Source organism: Grampus griseus (assembly GCF_964374135.1).
Source record: "Grampus griseus genome assembly, chromosome: 20".
Lineage (NCBI taxonomy): Eukaryota > Metazoa > Chordata > Mammalia > Artiodactyla > Delphinidae > Grampus > Grampus griseus.
The window spans coordinates 13,633,637-13,650,514 of NC_139014.1; the positions used below are offsets into that span (position 1 = coordinate 13,633,637).

Here is a 16,878-nt window from a genome sequence, read left to right on the forward strand (position 1 = left end):
ATCCCTTCGTTCTCTAGGTAACCATTTCCTTCCTTTCCCTTACAGGTAGCTATTTTTATTAAGTTTTGGTTATTCTTCTAGTGTTATTTTTTTTTGTATAGAAAAGCAAAATATGTGCATAAATTCACATTTCTCTCCCTTTCTTACATGAAATTAGCATACTCTAAGTACTGTTCTGCATCTTTCTTTTTACATTTAATCTTGAGATCATTTCATATGTGGATATAATGATTTCCTCAGTCCTTGTTATGGTGCATGATATTGTATGTACCACCTTTTATTCAGCCAGTGCCGTATTGATGGGCATTTTGTTTTTTCTGGTCTTTTGCCATTATAAATAGTGCTACGGTGAATACCTCTGTAAATATCAGTAAGTAATTTAGTATTTTTGCCAGTGTATTTCAGGGTAGATTGCTAGGTTAAGAGTAAATGCATCTGTAATTTTTCTAGCTATTGTCAGTTCCCTTTTATCCAGTTTGCACCATTTTACAGTCCTACAATGTGTGGCAGTACCTCTTTAACCCACCACCTCTCTACCTGAGTGTATCATGAGACTTGGATTTTTGGCCAGTCTGGTAGCTGAGAGGTAGTTTCTCTATACGATTTTACTTTGCATTTCTCTTACTTTGAATTAAGTGAGCATATTTCCATGTTTAAAGGCCATTTTTCTTTTTCTTTTTCTTTTTCTTTTTTGTGGCTGAATCGCATGGCTTGTGAGATTTCAGTTCGCTGACTAGGGATTGAACCGGGGCCCTTGGCAGTGGAAGCACGGAGTCTGAACCATTGGACCGCCAGGGAATTCCCGCCATTTTCATTTCTTTCGTCACTGTTCATATATTTTTCCCATTTTTCTATCAGGTTGTTGGTTTTTTACTCAAAAAAAAATTTAGGAGCTCATGATGCATTACAGATAGCCTTTGTGATATACTGTCGACGACTTTTAATTTAGGGGATTGATTTAAAAGGTACCATAACAGTGGCAAAATGAAATGCACAGGGAGGCTGTAGATTTCTGAACTGCCGAGGAAAGACCTAGGCTTTCAGTTTATGGTAGTATTCATTTTGATATACTTTTAGGAACTATACTCTTAGTGATACTATTATATTGGTCTTAAAATTAACAATCACTTAGGCATTACCTTCTAGTTAAATTTGGAGGTATAGAATTCAGGCAGAAAACCTTAGAGATAAATAATCCTGTTTAATTCTGTTTTGAATACTGTTTGAATACTTTATGAAAAGTAAGAATATAAACTTCAGATTTTGAGGGATTTTCTTCACAAAATCACTTCTGCAGTATCTGGCACATCATAAATTTTGTGAGATTGTTATATCACTTTATTATTCTGAAAGATTGTCTGCTTTGTACTACACACTAAGGTGATAAGAGCCTGAGTTAATACTGGGAGACTTAAAAAACAATTCATAGGATGTTGTTTGCAATTTTTTTCATACATTGCATTATTCATACATGAGCAGCTTTTTAAAATCTAGCTTTGTAATGCAACCCTAAAACAATTAAATGTCTTTTCTGACAATTAGTTGTTTTTGATGTGATTTCCAATTTAAAAATCAGATATTCTATTTTTCTAGAAGAACCTAACAAGACATGTGACAGCAGTAACACTAGTGCTACCACTACCTCCACCCAGCCTAATCTGGAAAACAGTAACAGCAGCAGTGAACTAAATTCTTCCCAGAGTGAATCTGCTAAGGCAGCTGATGATCCTGAAAATGGAGAAAGAGAATCTCATACACCTGTCTCTATTCAAGAAGAGATAGGTAAGAATACACTTCATACATTGAAAGGAGCTTTTTTATTTTTTTAATTTTTATTTTTTTAAATAAAAGTTTGATGGGGGTGGGAAGATTTGGATTTTGTTTTCCTTTTTTTTTTTTTTTTAAAAACACAAGTGACACTTGCACTCAGTGTTTTTGTTTTAAAAAAATAAAAAAGCACTTGGGAAAAAATACATCTTTTTCACACCCCCTCCCCAAAGGTAACCACCATTATTTGGTGTGTAACATTTTATATCTTTCTCCGTGCAGTTACATTAATGTATGTATGTTTACAAAAAGTTTTTTTTTTTTTTTTAATATAAACGGGATCATTCTGCATGTGTTGTTATGCATCTTGCTTTTTTCACTCAGTAATACATGTAGGGGTTCTTTTCATGTAATGAATTGAATTTATTCTTTTTTAACTGCTGCATGGTACTCCACAGTACAGATGAACCATAATTCATTTACTATTTCTCTATTAATGGACATTTAGGCTAACAGTTTTTTCATTATTACAACTAGTGGTGCTTTTTAACATCCTCACCATGTATCTCCGTGTACTTGTATTTCTGGCAGTATAGATACAGTAAATGGAATTGCTGGATCATATGGTAGGTACATTTAAAAAATAGTGATGGCTACTGCTTAATTGTACGTTAAAAGGAATTTATACTAATCATTTACATGTATGTGTATTTCTTCATATTCTCACTAAATTTGACATCATCTATCTGTTACATTTTTGCCAATGGTGAAAAGTATTTCATTTTAAAATTTGCATATCCCTGCTTACTAATGTGGTTGACTTTCTTTTCATGTGTTTGCTGAACTTTCTGTGAATTGCTTATTCATATTTTTTGCTGATCTGTTCCTACTGAATTTTGATATTTTTCCCAAATGAGTTTTAGGAATGCTTTATGTATTGTGGGTATTAATTTTTGATTTTACCTATATATTTATATAGTCATTGCTTGTTTTTAACCCTTTCTGTTGTTTTATAAAGAAATTTTTACATTTTTATGCAGTTAAATTTATCAGTCTTTTTCTTTAGGATTTCTCTGGATTTTGTGTCTTACTAAGGAAGACCATCCCTATCCCAAGAACATACATATATTTTACAGTAATTTCACATAATACTTCTATAACTTTGTTTTTAATCCTTCTGGTGTATAATTTTGTGTATGATACGAGATGGAGATCTGTCTTAATTAGAACTTTTTCAATTGCAAGTGACCAAACCAGCTTAAACTAGCTTAAGCGAAAAGGGAATTTAATTAGCTCATATAATTGGGAAGTCCAAGCCATCACCAGGCATAACTGGACCTCCAGGTATCAAAACTCTTTCCATTTTCCTCTTTCTGTCTCACCTTTTGGATCTGCATATGTTTGTGTGTTAACCTCATTCTCTCCTAATACAGACAGGCTTTCCCCAAGTGGCAGGGAAGATGGCATCAGCGGTTTGTATTCATATCTTTCCAAGGTCTGTGACCCAAAGGCAAGGCCCCTACTCCTGCTCCAAATCAAAAGTCCTTGAGGAAGGAATTTGAGTGGCCTATCTTGGACATATTGTTCCTACTCCTGTGGCCAGGGCAGGCAAGGTATTATGATTGATGGCTCCAGCAAAAGTATATAATTGGAGTGGGGTAGGAATGGTTTTCCAAAGAAGGAGAGATGCTGTGAAGATAGGAAACAGCAAATATCCACAGTTCCACCCTAGCTCAGTACAAACGTGTGTATTCAAATTAAAAAAAGCCTCTGCCTAACATAATGGAAAGATCTCACCCACAACTGAAAATTTTTTCAAAAACTTCTCTCCCAAAATGAACATCTGGTAATTTTAACTGTATCTAGGATTTCTGTGTATTGTGTGTATTATTTTGATTATGTGTGGTTGTGGCTTATCTTGATCTTACAATCCATGAGCCAAATTATGAACTTAGCTACCTGTAACACTCATTAACCTGATGGTGGATGGTGTTCTCTGATAAACCTGGCTGCCCTTTTCTGGGAGGTTTTCTGGGAGAATGGATATGGATGAGAAGTGAGAAGCATACGGGAAGGTCCCCCTTCTGGAGGCCATTCTTCTTTAACAGGCTAGATCCAGCTGACTTCTGTCAGGGATGGCCTGCTGGAAATTGCTGTAGGTTTGAATAATTATACATCCCAGTGTGACAGGTTTGGGGTTTTTTCTGGCAGTAACACCCCCTTACAGATTGCCTGAATACCCAGCTAGTATCTAATGCCCAGAAACTTGGCTCAGAGTCTCTGAGGGTAAACCCCCTCTACTTGCCCAGTTTGTCTGCCCCAGCCCCCAGGTGAGCGAAGTCTGTCTAGGCTCCTACCTCTTGACTCATTAAACAGTGAGTTAGGGGGGCTAGGGCCAGGCAGCTCTGTACTCAGCCTCCAGGCTGCATCACAGTGATCCACTCCTTTAAACAGGAATGTGGCCTTTGGGCAGGGTGTGCTAGACAATGATCTCCACTCTTAGCCTTGTTCCCTCTCTCTGCTCCTTCAAGTCATACCCCCAGGGATGAATTTTCTGCCTCCTTTCCCTTATTTGCACTAAACTTAGCAAGTGGCAAAGGATTGACTCTCACCTGTTGGATTGTTGGCTCTAAATTGAGGCGCTTAATTTAAAAAGTGCTGTGCCATTCCCTTTCTGCTTTTAGGAAGTCTGGCCTTGACTAAATGATGTCTAAAAAGTCTTTATTGTAGAACTTCAAAGACAGTCCCAAGAAGTAGCCACTGTAGGGAATTCTCCGGCAGTTCAGTGGTTGGGACTCCACACTCTCACTGCTGAGGGCCCGGGTTCAGTTGCTGGTTGGGAAGTTAAAATCCCTCAAGCCGTGTGATGTGGCCAAAAAAAAAAAAAGTTGCTGCTATAGTTCATCATGTTGGCACAGAACTCTAGCATGGATAGAATCATGGTCTGAGAGCCGAGAGAAAATTGTGGATAGTCTAACTAACCAACTGCTTTGCTACCACACATTGAAGGTTACTAGCTTTCCAGCCTGAGATGGCAAGATACCCAGTACCCCTACCCCATCCTGATTTAGTCAGTGCCATATTTTCTGCTTGGTTTTTCATTCGCCAGTGCCACACTGTCTTAGTTTTTAAAAGCTTTAAATTAAGAAAGAAACATGAGATCTTGTTCAACTGTCTGGCCAGTGGAAATTGGATAGTGATGCAGTCATTTTAGAACGTATAGAAATTTTCAGCTGAAGTGAGATTTTTGGAAAAGCAGAAATTGCTCCTTGGCAGTTACATCTGTCACTTAAAAAAATTAAGATATTATGAAAATGTGAGAGGCCTTTATTGTATCTAAAAAAGCTAATGTAGTTGATTTTCACATGTACAGTTATCTGCATACACAGATAATTGTCTAGATTCTTTAGGAAAGAATTCACTTGACATTTATGTTTATAAGCTTTAAATTATTAGGTATTTAAACAGAACTTCAGTGGAAATCTTTCTAAAATTAATTATATCCTTTACTTTTAATACAGAAATCCATGTCGAATATATAAGGCAATGTTTTATTAGTGTGCATTTTGAGTTATGTTTGTTAAATCTGTAGCAGCCCTTCCTCTTTTCTAGTAGCTGCTTTAAAACAGATAACCTGGCATGTTTGAATTTCCTGTAAAATAATAAATGACTCACAGTAAAGTTCTGACATACTTTCTTTGGAGTAAAACTTTAAGAATTAATGCATTTGCTTTGGCTGTTCAAGGACTTTTTATTTTCTGGATCTTAGTTGTCTACCAGATAGAAGTTTTGGATAAGTAAGGTGTTATTACTATATGTAATTTATTTACTGTTAGCAATTACTTTTGGCTTTTTATTTGATAACAGGTGATTTCAAATCAGAGAAGTCTAATGGGGAAATAAGTGAGTCTCCTGGAGGTGGAAGAGGAGCGTCTGGTTCAACTCGGATTATCACCAGGTTACGGAATCCAGACAGCAAACTGAGTCAGCTGAAGAGCCAACAGGTGGCAGCCGCAGCCCACGAAGCAAATAAATTATTTAAGGAGGGGAAAGAGGTGTGTTTTTCCTGTTTAAAACAAAAATCTCTGGAATGTAAAATAATTTTTAAAATAGGGGCAGGAAGTTTGTAGAGGTACTTTTGAACTTTATTTTCCTCACTTCCAAGAGTGTAACGAGATTAAAAGTGTTAGGTTTGTATTATGATAAGTATAGCTGTACACCCAAATTTCAATCCATGCATAGAAATGCTGTAAATGGGTAGTATTCTTTCTTACTGTATGGTTAGTTTTATTGTATATAATTCTAAAGAGATAGAGGCTGCTTCTTCACATGTGGGAACAGGTAGGCTGTTTGTGGGCTTTATTAAAGATTTAATACTCAATTCTGGCTGTAGTCATTTTAGATGAACCTGCAGCTAAAAGATAAGACTTACCCCTTGATAGCAGAGCACAGTGTATAGAACAGCACAGCATCTCAACTCTGACTGTGAACAAAAAGATTGAAGCTAGGACTCAGTATTTCTGTCTCCCAGCAAGCCATGATGATAGAATAAGGGCCACAGCTGTGTCTCTCAGATTTGAGAATTATTTGCAGGGTAGATATGCAAGATTATGCAGTGTTTTGTTTTGTTTTGTTTTTTAATGCAGTGTTTTTAACATCAAAGAAATGGCTTTAAGGCAGTGGCTTTCAGGCTTCTTTTTACTCTGACCCTCACTAAGACATTTTTCATAGCAACCCAGTACGTTCAAAAGTTTCCTGAAGTAGGGCTTCCCTGGTGGCACAGTGGTTGAGAGTCTGCCTGCCGATGCAGGGGACGCGGGTTCCTGCCCCCGTCCGGGAAGATCCCACATGCCGCGGAGCGGCTGGGCCCGTGAGCCATGGCCGCTGAGCCTGCACGTCCGGAGCCTATGCTCTGCAACGGGAGAGGCCACAACAGTGAGAGGCCTGTGTACTGCAAAAAAAAAAAAAAAAAAAAGTTTCCTGAAGTAGTATTTTACCATGTGGGAAGCATTCTGGTATTTTCTTTTCTAGTCTATTGTATTATATTTCATTTTTTTTAAAGCTGAATAAGCCCCACTATTGATTTCACAGTCCACTAAAGGATTGGAATCAACTATTTGAAACACTATTTTAACGTATCCATGGGCTCTTATCTAAAGCTGGAATGATAAAAGGAGCAGAAGAAAAGGTATTTTTAGGAATATATGTTTGCGGGAATAGTACACATAATGCCCTCATGCCCTCTTTTGTCTCTAACCCCTGTATATTGTAAGCTTGAGAAAATGATTGGTGAATGATTTATATATTTAGAAACTATAACATTTAGTTTCATGTGTATATTTGAGATACATGAAAGTACTTAATAATGTCCAACATATAATAGGCACTTTAATAGAGCTTAGCTTTCTTTCTTTTTGCAGGCATATCTTGGTTGTTTAATTATAAACAATTAGCTTTAGCTTTTAACTCAACTTTTAAACTTCAGAAGTTTAGGGACTTCCCTGGCCGTCCAGTGGTTAAGACTTCGCCTTCCAATGCAGGGGGTGCGGGTTCGATCCCTGATCGGAGAGCTAAGATCCCACATGCCTCTCGGCCAAAAAACCAAAGCAGAGAAAAACAGAAGCAGTATTGTAACAAATTCAATAAAAGACTTTAAAAAATGGTCCACATCAAAAAAATCTTTAAACTTCAAAAGTTCAGTCATAAGATGTATCTTAACTTATTTTGAATGATAAATTACAAATTATTGAAAGACAATTGATCAAATTTACATATTTGACATAAATAATGGAATCTTCTTATTTTCTTGGTCAGGTACTGGTAGTTAATTCTCAAGGAGAAATTTCACGGTTGAGCACCAAAAAGGAAGTGGTCATGAAGGGAAATATCAACAATTATTTTAAGTTGGGTCAAGAGGGAAAGTATCGCGTCTACCACAATCAGTACTCCACCAATTCATTTGCTTTGAATAAGCACCAGCACAGAGAAGACCATGATAAGAGAAGGCATCTTGCACATAAATTCTGTCTGACTCCAGCTGGAGAGTTCAAATGGAATGGTTCTGTCCATGGATCCAAAGTTCTTACCATATCTACTCTGAGACTGACTATCACCCAGTTGGAAAACAATATCCCTTCCTCCTTTCTTCATCCCAACTGGGCTTCACACAGGTAAAGGAAACTAAGGTTTATTTATTGCTGTAAATATAGTAAATATTTACAAAATGATTATTGCAGTTGCATACTTTAAACTGTCATTATTAATGAATTGAATGAAGTCATGTTAGTCAGCAGAACACTGAGGATGTTAGGAATATGAGTAACTTTACTTCTAAAGTTACCGATCCAACACTAACATTGGAAAGATTTCTGGAAAGCAGAGTCTTTATTCCCGGAACCAAGTGGAGTCCAGACAGAGTTCCAGAACATCATAGAAGGTTTAAAGATTTGGAGGACGAATTAATTGACCTCTGAGATTCCTCCAGTGTTTAAAACCTATGATTCTGTGAGGTAGAAACTTCCAGTAGCAGTGTATTTTATACCTGCTTAGCCTAGAAGCATATGCCCTATAAGATGAAGTCTTCATAAATTACAGCTCTTGTGCTTTTAATTTAAGATCAACAAGATGAAATTTTGTTTTTTCCTTTTTTTTTTCCCTTCTGAAATTTAGGGCAAATTGGATCAAGGCCGTTCAGATGTGTAGCAAACCCAGAGAATTTGCGTTGGCTTTAGCTATTTTGGAGTGTGCGGTTAAACCAGTTGTGATGCTCCCAATCTGGCGGGAATCTTTAGGACATACCAGGTAAGTGAATTCTGAGCCTTGTGAATGGTGTGTTAGTCTCCCTTTTGGAATATTAGTCTATTAATAATGAAAGTTAATGTGTTGAAAAGGCCATAATAAAGACTCAACTCTTCTTGACCTCATTTTCCTCCTATAAGATGGAGGAAAACATGTAAGATGTAAACCTGAATAAACATTAGTTCTTATTTAGGATATAGGATTATAATGAAGATGAGAAGAGATCAGGTATATGAAAATGAAAAATATGTTCTAAAGTGAAAAGTGTTTTTATTGAATAGAAGGAATGCTTATATTTTTTGAATATTTATTCTGGAGTGTGCTAGACATCTTGATTTATTTAGAGTCGAGTATCTGGCCAAAGATCATGTAGCTCCTAAGTAGACCCAGAGTTGTGTGACTTTAGCAGACGGTTAACAAAAAAGATAAATTTTGTGACTTGAATCTACTTTTTAGCCCTAATGGATTTATTTTTTAACTTTAATTTTTAAAAAGTTCTTATTATAAACCTAATATAAGCTTATGGTAAAAAATGTAAATTATTATTCAATGTAAAAAGAAAGGCTCCTTCTACCTTCCCTGCCCCTCTACAGGGCCCACTCCAAAGGTACAATGCTGTATTTTTTTAAAATTTAAATATATTTTGTGTTGCTTTCTACACCTGTGTTTTATCTTTTTTTAAAAAATAAATTTATTTATTTATTTATTTATTTATTTATTTATTGGCTGCGTTGGGTCTTTGTTGCTGCGCGCGGGCTTTCTTTAGTTGCAGCGAGTGGGGGCTACTCTTTGTTGCGGTGCGTGGGCTTTTCATTGTGGTGGCTTCTCTTGTTGCAGAGCCCGGGCTCTAGGTGTTCGGGCTCCAGTAGCTGTGGCATGCAGGCTCAGTAGTTGTGGCTCGCGGGCTCTAGAGCTCAGGCTCAGTAGTTGTGGCACATGGGCTTAGTTGCTCTGTGGCATGTGGGGTCTTCGTGGACCAGGACTGAAACCCATGTCCCCTGCATTGGCAGATGGATTCTTAACCACTGCACCACCAGGGAAGCCCCCTGTGTTTTATCGTATAATGAAAAATTTTAAGAAAAATAAATATGCCTACTAAATATTTTTCATCTGCTAAGGGTTGCTGTCAGTTTTCTGTAGTGTTTCCCCCCCATAAATCTTATGGATACTCTTTCCTCTCTCCCTCCTATTTTGATTGTAATTGCTGCTACTGGTAGAAGCTTCCACAAATGGAATGGACTTAATTCTTCCTAGGATTAAAAAAAAAAAAAAAAAGGGTTAAGTTAAGGTGCTACGAACGGTGCAGCCCAGGAGAGGAGAGCTAAATGGGTGGTGTGCCTGTATTTTTCTCACTGCCGCCTTTTCTCAGGGCAGGGAGAGCAAGGGGAAAGTCAGAGGCAATTGTGAGGCCTATATTTCTGTTTTTCCTTCTTGCATTTACTTCCAGGCTTTCCCCAAACTCTTCTGTCCCAACAGTCTCCTATTCAGTGCTCATCCTGAAACTTGTGTTGGTGGTCTCTGGTGGCAGAGACCAATATTTTGAGAACTAAAGCTAAGCTAAATGTTGCTAAAGAAAACTTCAGTACTCAAATGTAACTTAAAATGACTAAGTCAGGGCTTCCCTGGTGGCTCAGTTGTTGAGAGTCCGCCTGCCGATGCAGGGGACATGGGTTCGTGCCCCGGTCCGGGAATATCCCACGTGCCGTGGAGCAGCTGGGCCCGTGAGCCATGGCTGCTGAGCCTGCACGTCCAGAGCCTGTGCTCCGCAATGGGAGAGACCACAACAGTGAAAGGCCTGCGTACCGAAGGAAAAAAAAAAAAGACTAAGTCAAAGCTTTTATAAATTCGTTTCTAAATATTAAACGTTCTAATGAAAATGCAATTCATTTTTTTTTTAGTTAGGGTTTTTTCCCCTCCTGGTATGTCATTATGACTAGTCTTTTATCCTGTTTTATTTTATTTTTAAAATTTTTTTTGGTACACTGCATGGCATGTGGGATCTTCTTTCCCTGACCAGAGATTGAACCCGGGCCCTCGGCAGTGAGATCGTGGAGTCCTAAACTTTGGACAGCCAGGGAGTTCCCATGACTAGTCTTTTAAACCTGTAACTAGAGTTATAAAATTGTATCATGAATTGTATTAGTATGACACATCTGGTAATATATATGAAAGAACTTTTTTTTAAATTTTGATGAGGTGATATAAAATAGCATACTCTGAATTTTTAAAAAATTAGAGACCATGATTCATGAAAATTAGAAATTAATAATAGGACTTACACTTTGGCAGTAGTATGGTCACAGATGTTTAGGTGACAGACTTCTAAGACTTGATCCTAAGGCAGTATCTAGAAATTCAACCAAATATTTTATTATAAAATGTTTGTTTATTATGATATTCAATAGTAAAGTTTTGGAGGCAGGATCTTTTTTGAAAAAGTTTATGAAGTCTTGGTTGAAAAACATTAAAGAACACCTAAATAAATGAAAATATATCTCCTGTTCACATATAGGAAGACTCAGTGTCTTGACAATGTCAATTTTTCTCACCTTAATATACAGATTAAGTTCAAACACATTAATAATTATAGTTGGGCTTTCTGTAGAATTTCACAAGATGGTTAAAAAGTTTTTATGGAAAGGGGCAACAATAGAAAAGGTAAATTTGAGGGACGAGGTGGAAGGACTTGCCCTCCCATGTAACAAAACTTACTTGGTAGCTATAATACTGTGGTATAAACAAATAGACCAGTGGTACAGAATAAACAGTCCAGAAAGAGACCAACCCATATATGGAAATACAGTATGTGTTGGAAGTAGCATTGGAAAGGATGAACTGTCTAATAGAAGATGAGGAGGAAATTAGTTGTCCGTACAGTGGTAAATTGAACTTCATTCTTTATATTATACACAGTAGTCAGTTCCAGGTAGAGTAAATTCTAAATGAGAAAAGCAGACGTTAAAACTCTAAGAAGAGAATATAAGAGATTATCTTTGTGACTCTGGAGCAAAAAAAGTTCTCTTCTTCCTCCCTCCCTCTCTCCTTCTCCATTTCCTTCCCTTTTTCCTCCCTTCTTTGCCTCTCTTTGCTTTCACTCGTTCCTTCTTCCTGCTTTTCTTCCTGCCATACTTCCTTCCTTTTCTCTTCTGATTGTTTTATTTCCTTCTTGATTCATTTAGTATCTCCCCTAACATAGCTAAGGCAGGCTTTATTTATTTCATTTGTAAGAGTGCTGTCTGTCAGATTTGAATGAGTGTGCATGTGTATGCCTGTGTGTGTGCATGTACTAAAAGTGACTTTCCTTCTTCACATTTATTATGTGATATGTACATAAGATTGTGTGAAATACATAAGCTATAATGGGTAATAATAAAATGAACACCTGTGAATTCACCACCCAATTTAAAAATAAGAACATTATTATTGCATTTACTTTGCATTCATATTACCTTGCCTTTCCTGAGAGATAACCATCATTTTTACATTTGTGTTTTGTTACACCCTTCCTTTTACTGTGTAGTTTTATCACATATGTACATAGCAGTAAACAGTGGTTTTCTGTGGTTTGAGTTTTATAGTAATGTGTCATCCTAAAAGACTGAATCCTAGACTGGTTGAAGGTGTTTTTATTGTTTTATTATACTATAATCAAAAAAAGGTTAGTATACACAGTATATTCAAGAACTTCTACAGTTCAGTAAGAAAAAAAATCAAACTATTTAGTAGAAAAAAAGGCCAGAGGTACAAACATAATTTAGGGAAGAGGAGACACAAATAGCCAAGAAACGTGAAAAGATGCTTAACCTCCCTAGTAAGTTGGGGAAAAAGCACATTAAAACTAGGGGTTGGGCCAACATCGTTTTCAATGATGAAAAACTGAAACCATTTCTGCTAAGGAACAAGATAAGGTTGCCCACTCTCACCACTATTATTCAACATAGTTTTGGAAGCTTTAGCCACAGCAATCAGAGAAGAAAAAGAATTAAAAGTAATCCAAATTGGAAAAGAAGAAGTAAAACTGTCACTGTTTGCAGATGACATGATACTATACATAGAGAATCCTGAAGATACCACCAGAAAACTACTAGAGCCAATCAATGAATTGGGTAAAGTAGCAGGATACAAAATTAATGCACAGAAATCTCTTGCGTTCCTATACACTAATGATGAAAAATCTGAAAGAGAAATTAAGGAAACACTCCCATTTACCATTGCAACAAGAAGAATAAAACACCTAGGAATAAACCTACCTAAGGAGACAAAAGACCTGTATGCAGAAAACTATAAGACACTGATGAAAGAAATTAAAGATGATACAAACAGATGGAGAGATATACCATGTTCTTGGATTGGAAGAATCAACAGTGTGAAAATGACTCTACTACCCAAAACAATCTACAGATTCAGTGCAATCTCTATCAAACTGCCAATGGCATTTTTCACAGAACTAGAACAAAAAATTTCACAACTTGTATGGAAACACAAAAGACCCCGAATAGTCAAAGCAGTCTTGAGAAAGAAAAACGGAGCTGGAGGAGTCAGGCTCCCTGTCTTCAGACTATACTACAAAGCTACAGTAATCAAGACAGTATGGTACTAGCACAGAAACAGAAATATAGATCAATGGAACAGGATAGAAAGCCCAGAGATAAACCCATGCACCTATGGTCACCTTATCTTTGCTAAAGGAGACAAGAATGTACAGTGGAGAAAAGAAAACCTTTTCAATAAGTGGTGCTGGGAAAGCTGGACAGCTACATGTAAAAGAATGAAATTAGAACACTCCCTAACACCATACACAAAAATAAACTCAAAATGGATTAAAGACCTAAATGTAAGGCCAGACACTATAAAACTCTTAGAGGAAAACATGGGCAAAACACTCTATGACATAAATCACAGCAAGATCCTTTTTGACCCACCTCCTAGAGAAATGGAAGTAAAAACAAAAGTAAGCAAATGGGACCTAATGAAACTAAAAAGCTTTGGCACAGCAAAGGAAACCATAAACAAGATGAAAAGACAACCCTCAGAATGGGAGAAAATAGTTGCAAACGAAGCAACTGACAAAGGATTAATCTCCAAAATATACAAGCAGCTCATGCAGCTCAATATCAAAAAATTAAACAACCCAATCCAAAAATGGGCAGAAGACCTAAATAGACATTTCTCCAAAGAAGATATACAGATGGCCAACAAACACATGAAAGGATGCTCAACATCATTAATCATTAGAGAAATGCAAATCAAAACTACAATGAGGTATCACCTCATACCGGTCAGAATGGCCATCATCAAAAAATCTAGAAACAATTAAATGCTGGAGAGGGTGTGGAGAAAAGGGAACACTCTTGCACTGCTGGTGGGAATGTGAATTGGTACAGCCACTATGGAGAACAGTATGGAGGTTCCTTAAAAAAGTAAAAATAGAACTACCATATGACCCAGCAATCCCACTACTGGGCATATACCCTGAGAAAACCATAATTCAAAAAGAGTCATGTACCAAAATGTTCATTGCAGCTCTATTTACAATAGCCCGGAGATGGAAGCAACCTAAGTGTCCATCATCGGATGAATGGATGAAGAAGATGTGGCACATATCTACAATGGAATATTACTCAGCCATAAAAAGAAACGAAATTGAGCTATTTGTAATGAGGTGGATAGACCTAGAGTCTGTCATACAGACTGAAGTAAGTCAGAAAGAGAGAGACAAATACCGTATGCTAACACATATATATGGAATTTAAGAAAAAAAAATGTCATGAAGAACCTAGGGGTAAGACAGGAATAAAGACACAGACCTACTAGAGAATGGACTTGAGGATATGGGGAGGTGGAAGGGTAAGCTGTGACAAAGTGAGAGAGAGGCATGGACATATATACACTACCAAACGTAAAATAGATAGCTAGTGGGAAGCAGCCGCATAGCACAGGGAGATCAGCTCAGTGCTTTTGTGCCCGCCTGGAGGGGTGGGATAGGGAGGTTGGGAGAGAGGGAGACGCAAGAGGGAAGAGATATGGGAATATATGTATATGTATAACTGATTCACTTTGTTATAAAGCAGAAACTAACACACCATTGGAAAGCAATTATACTCCAATAAAGATGTAAAAAGAAAAATCTACAACCAATAAATGCTGGAGAGCGTGTGGAGAAAAGGGAACCCTTTTGCACTGTTGGTGGGAATGTAAATTGATACAGCCACTGTGGAGAACAGTATGGAGGTTCCTTAAAAAACTAAAAATAGGGGCTTCCCTGGTGGCACAGTGGTTGAGAGTCCGCCTGCCGATGCATGGGACAGGGGTTCGTGCCCCGGTCCGGGAAGATCCCACATGCCGCGGAGTGGCTAGGCCTGTGAGCCATGGCCACTGAGCCTGTGCGCCCAGAGCCTGTGCTCTGCAACGGGAGAGGCCACAGCAGTGAGAGGCCCGTGTACGGCAAAAAAAAAAAAAAAAAGTACAGCAGAGTGAAACAGTTCTTCGTATGAAAATATATGTAGTGTGATTCTATTTATGTAAAGGTTAAAAGAATGTGTGCTAATATAATGCTGTATTGTTTAGGGATGTAGACATTTGTGGTAAAAGTTTAAAGAAGTGTAAGGCCTATATGCTTGACACTTAAGAAATATGCTTCTAAATAAATAACAAATGGTAAAAAAATCATAATGGAAACTAGAAAACATTATGAATTGAATGTTCATGAGAATACAACATAAACTGAAATTTGTGGGAAACAGCTAAAGAGTACCTAGGGGAAATGGGTAGCCTTCAATGCTTACACTAAACAAGAAAAACTGCAAATTAACTAGCTAGGCATGCGTCTCAATGAGTCAAACCAAAGATGGGAAATATGTCAATATTTGATGAAATAGGAAGCAGATGTGTACCTTAGATACTATTATATTTACAAACCTCTGATGAGATTATCAGGAACGGGGCGGCGGGGGGGCGGATAAAGAACAAATAACCAATATCAAGAATGAAAAGGGGGTCGTAACAAACAATATTTCTGAATCTCTCTCACTGATACTTTGGATTTCAGACCTTCACAGAGTCCACTAACATAGCATTCAGGCTTCCTACATCCATAGAGAAAGTGCCCCACTGGACTCCTCCTTTTGGGTGGGGGAAGGGTTGGGGAGGAAGAGTCCCACTGATCTGAATCATTGGATAGTAGGGCAGAGGCCACACTCTTGGGCAAGAAAAGGATTTCTGGTTCAGTTTGAAGGATATCACTGCACCTATCAGTAAGGAGATGGGCAGGGCCAGATGATTTCATAAGGAAGTTCTTCAAATTTTAGGAAACGGGTAATTCTGTTTAAACTGTTCCATAAAATAGAAAAGAAGGAAATCCGGTTCAGTATTATTTCTGTTAGTACAAAACTGTTCTAAAACTTGTTAAATAGATAAATAGAAAATCATGGCCCTGTCTCATTTATTAATATTTACCATTGATTAATAATTAATAGCAAATAGAAGTGTATGCAAGAAATCTTAGAGCATTAGCAAATATAGTCAAGAGTAAATTAAAAGAATAATAAATCATGACTAATTTGACTTCCTCTAGGTATGGAAGATTTGTCTGTTCTTAGGAGATTATTAATACCTTGCTATTTTAAGAAGTCAAAGAAAGAAAACTTTGATTTTCTCATTAGATGTCAAGAAGGTATTTGTTTATTAAGAAGATATAAGTTCATTATTAATTCTTGGTTTATAAAAAAACTTGGGTAAGTAGAAATAGATGAATGCCCCCTCCCCTTTTTCGTAAAAATGTATTTCAGACCAAACCGTCATGTTTTTTGATGAAACCCTTGAAGTATTCCCATTAACATTTAGGTGGAACAAAACAGAGATCCCCACTGTTGCTGTTATCTTTTAACTTTTCTTTAAAGTATTAATGCAATTTACTGAGAGAAATAAAACATAAATAGGTAAATGTAGGGACAATTATATATAGTTGATCTCATTATATACTTAATTGACTGAAAAACTATAAAACAATATGAAAATTAATTAAGGTGACCCCCATACTGAACAGTCGGTTTTATATATGCAGATAGTAACCATGAAGAAAAGCGGGAGTTCTGAGTTAAAATAACAAATTGAATGAGCACATCTAATTTTGCTCCCCACTGAACTCCACCAAAACTATGGCAAAGAGATTTTTTCAAAGCATAAACCCACAAGGGACAAGGGGAACAACGGAGAAGACAGCACCAGTAAAACTGCAAGCAGTATTGCCAGAGGATGAGTGGTACCCTACCCAGGAAAGCCAAATCCCAAGTCAGTGGGGGAGAACTGAGAATT

General features: G+C 37.2%; 1 protein-coding gene across 11 annotated transcripts in view; it reads left to right on the forward strand.

Moving 5' to 3' along the window:
• BPTF (bromodomain PHD finger transcription factor) overlaps positions 1-16,878 on the forward strand; it is a gene marked incomplete at its 5' end in the record, with an annotated part of 139,257 nt that overhangs the window by 58,707 nt on the left and 63,672 nt on the right. For 10 of the 11 annotated variants that reach the window (XM_082678170.1, XM_082678175.1, XM_082678180.1 and 7 more), the window contains 4 exons: positions 1,594-1,782; positions 5,635-5,822; positions 7,582-7,937; positions 8,437-8,568. In XM_082678170.1, the coding sequence (XP_082534296.1) occupies positions 1,594-1,782; positions 5,635-5,822; positions 7,582-7,937; positions 8,437-8,568 (865 nt within the window). The remainder of the gene's footprint in view (positions 1-1,593; positions 1,783-5,634; positions 5,823-7,581; positions 7,938-8,436; positions 8,569-16,878) is intronic. The other variant, XM_082678176.1, reaches the window with a different exon arrangement.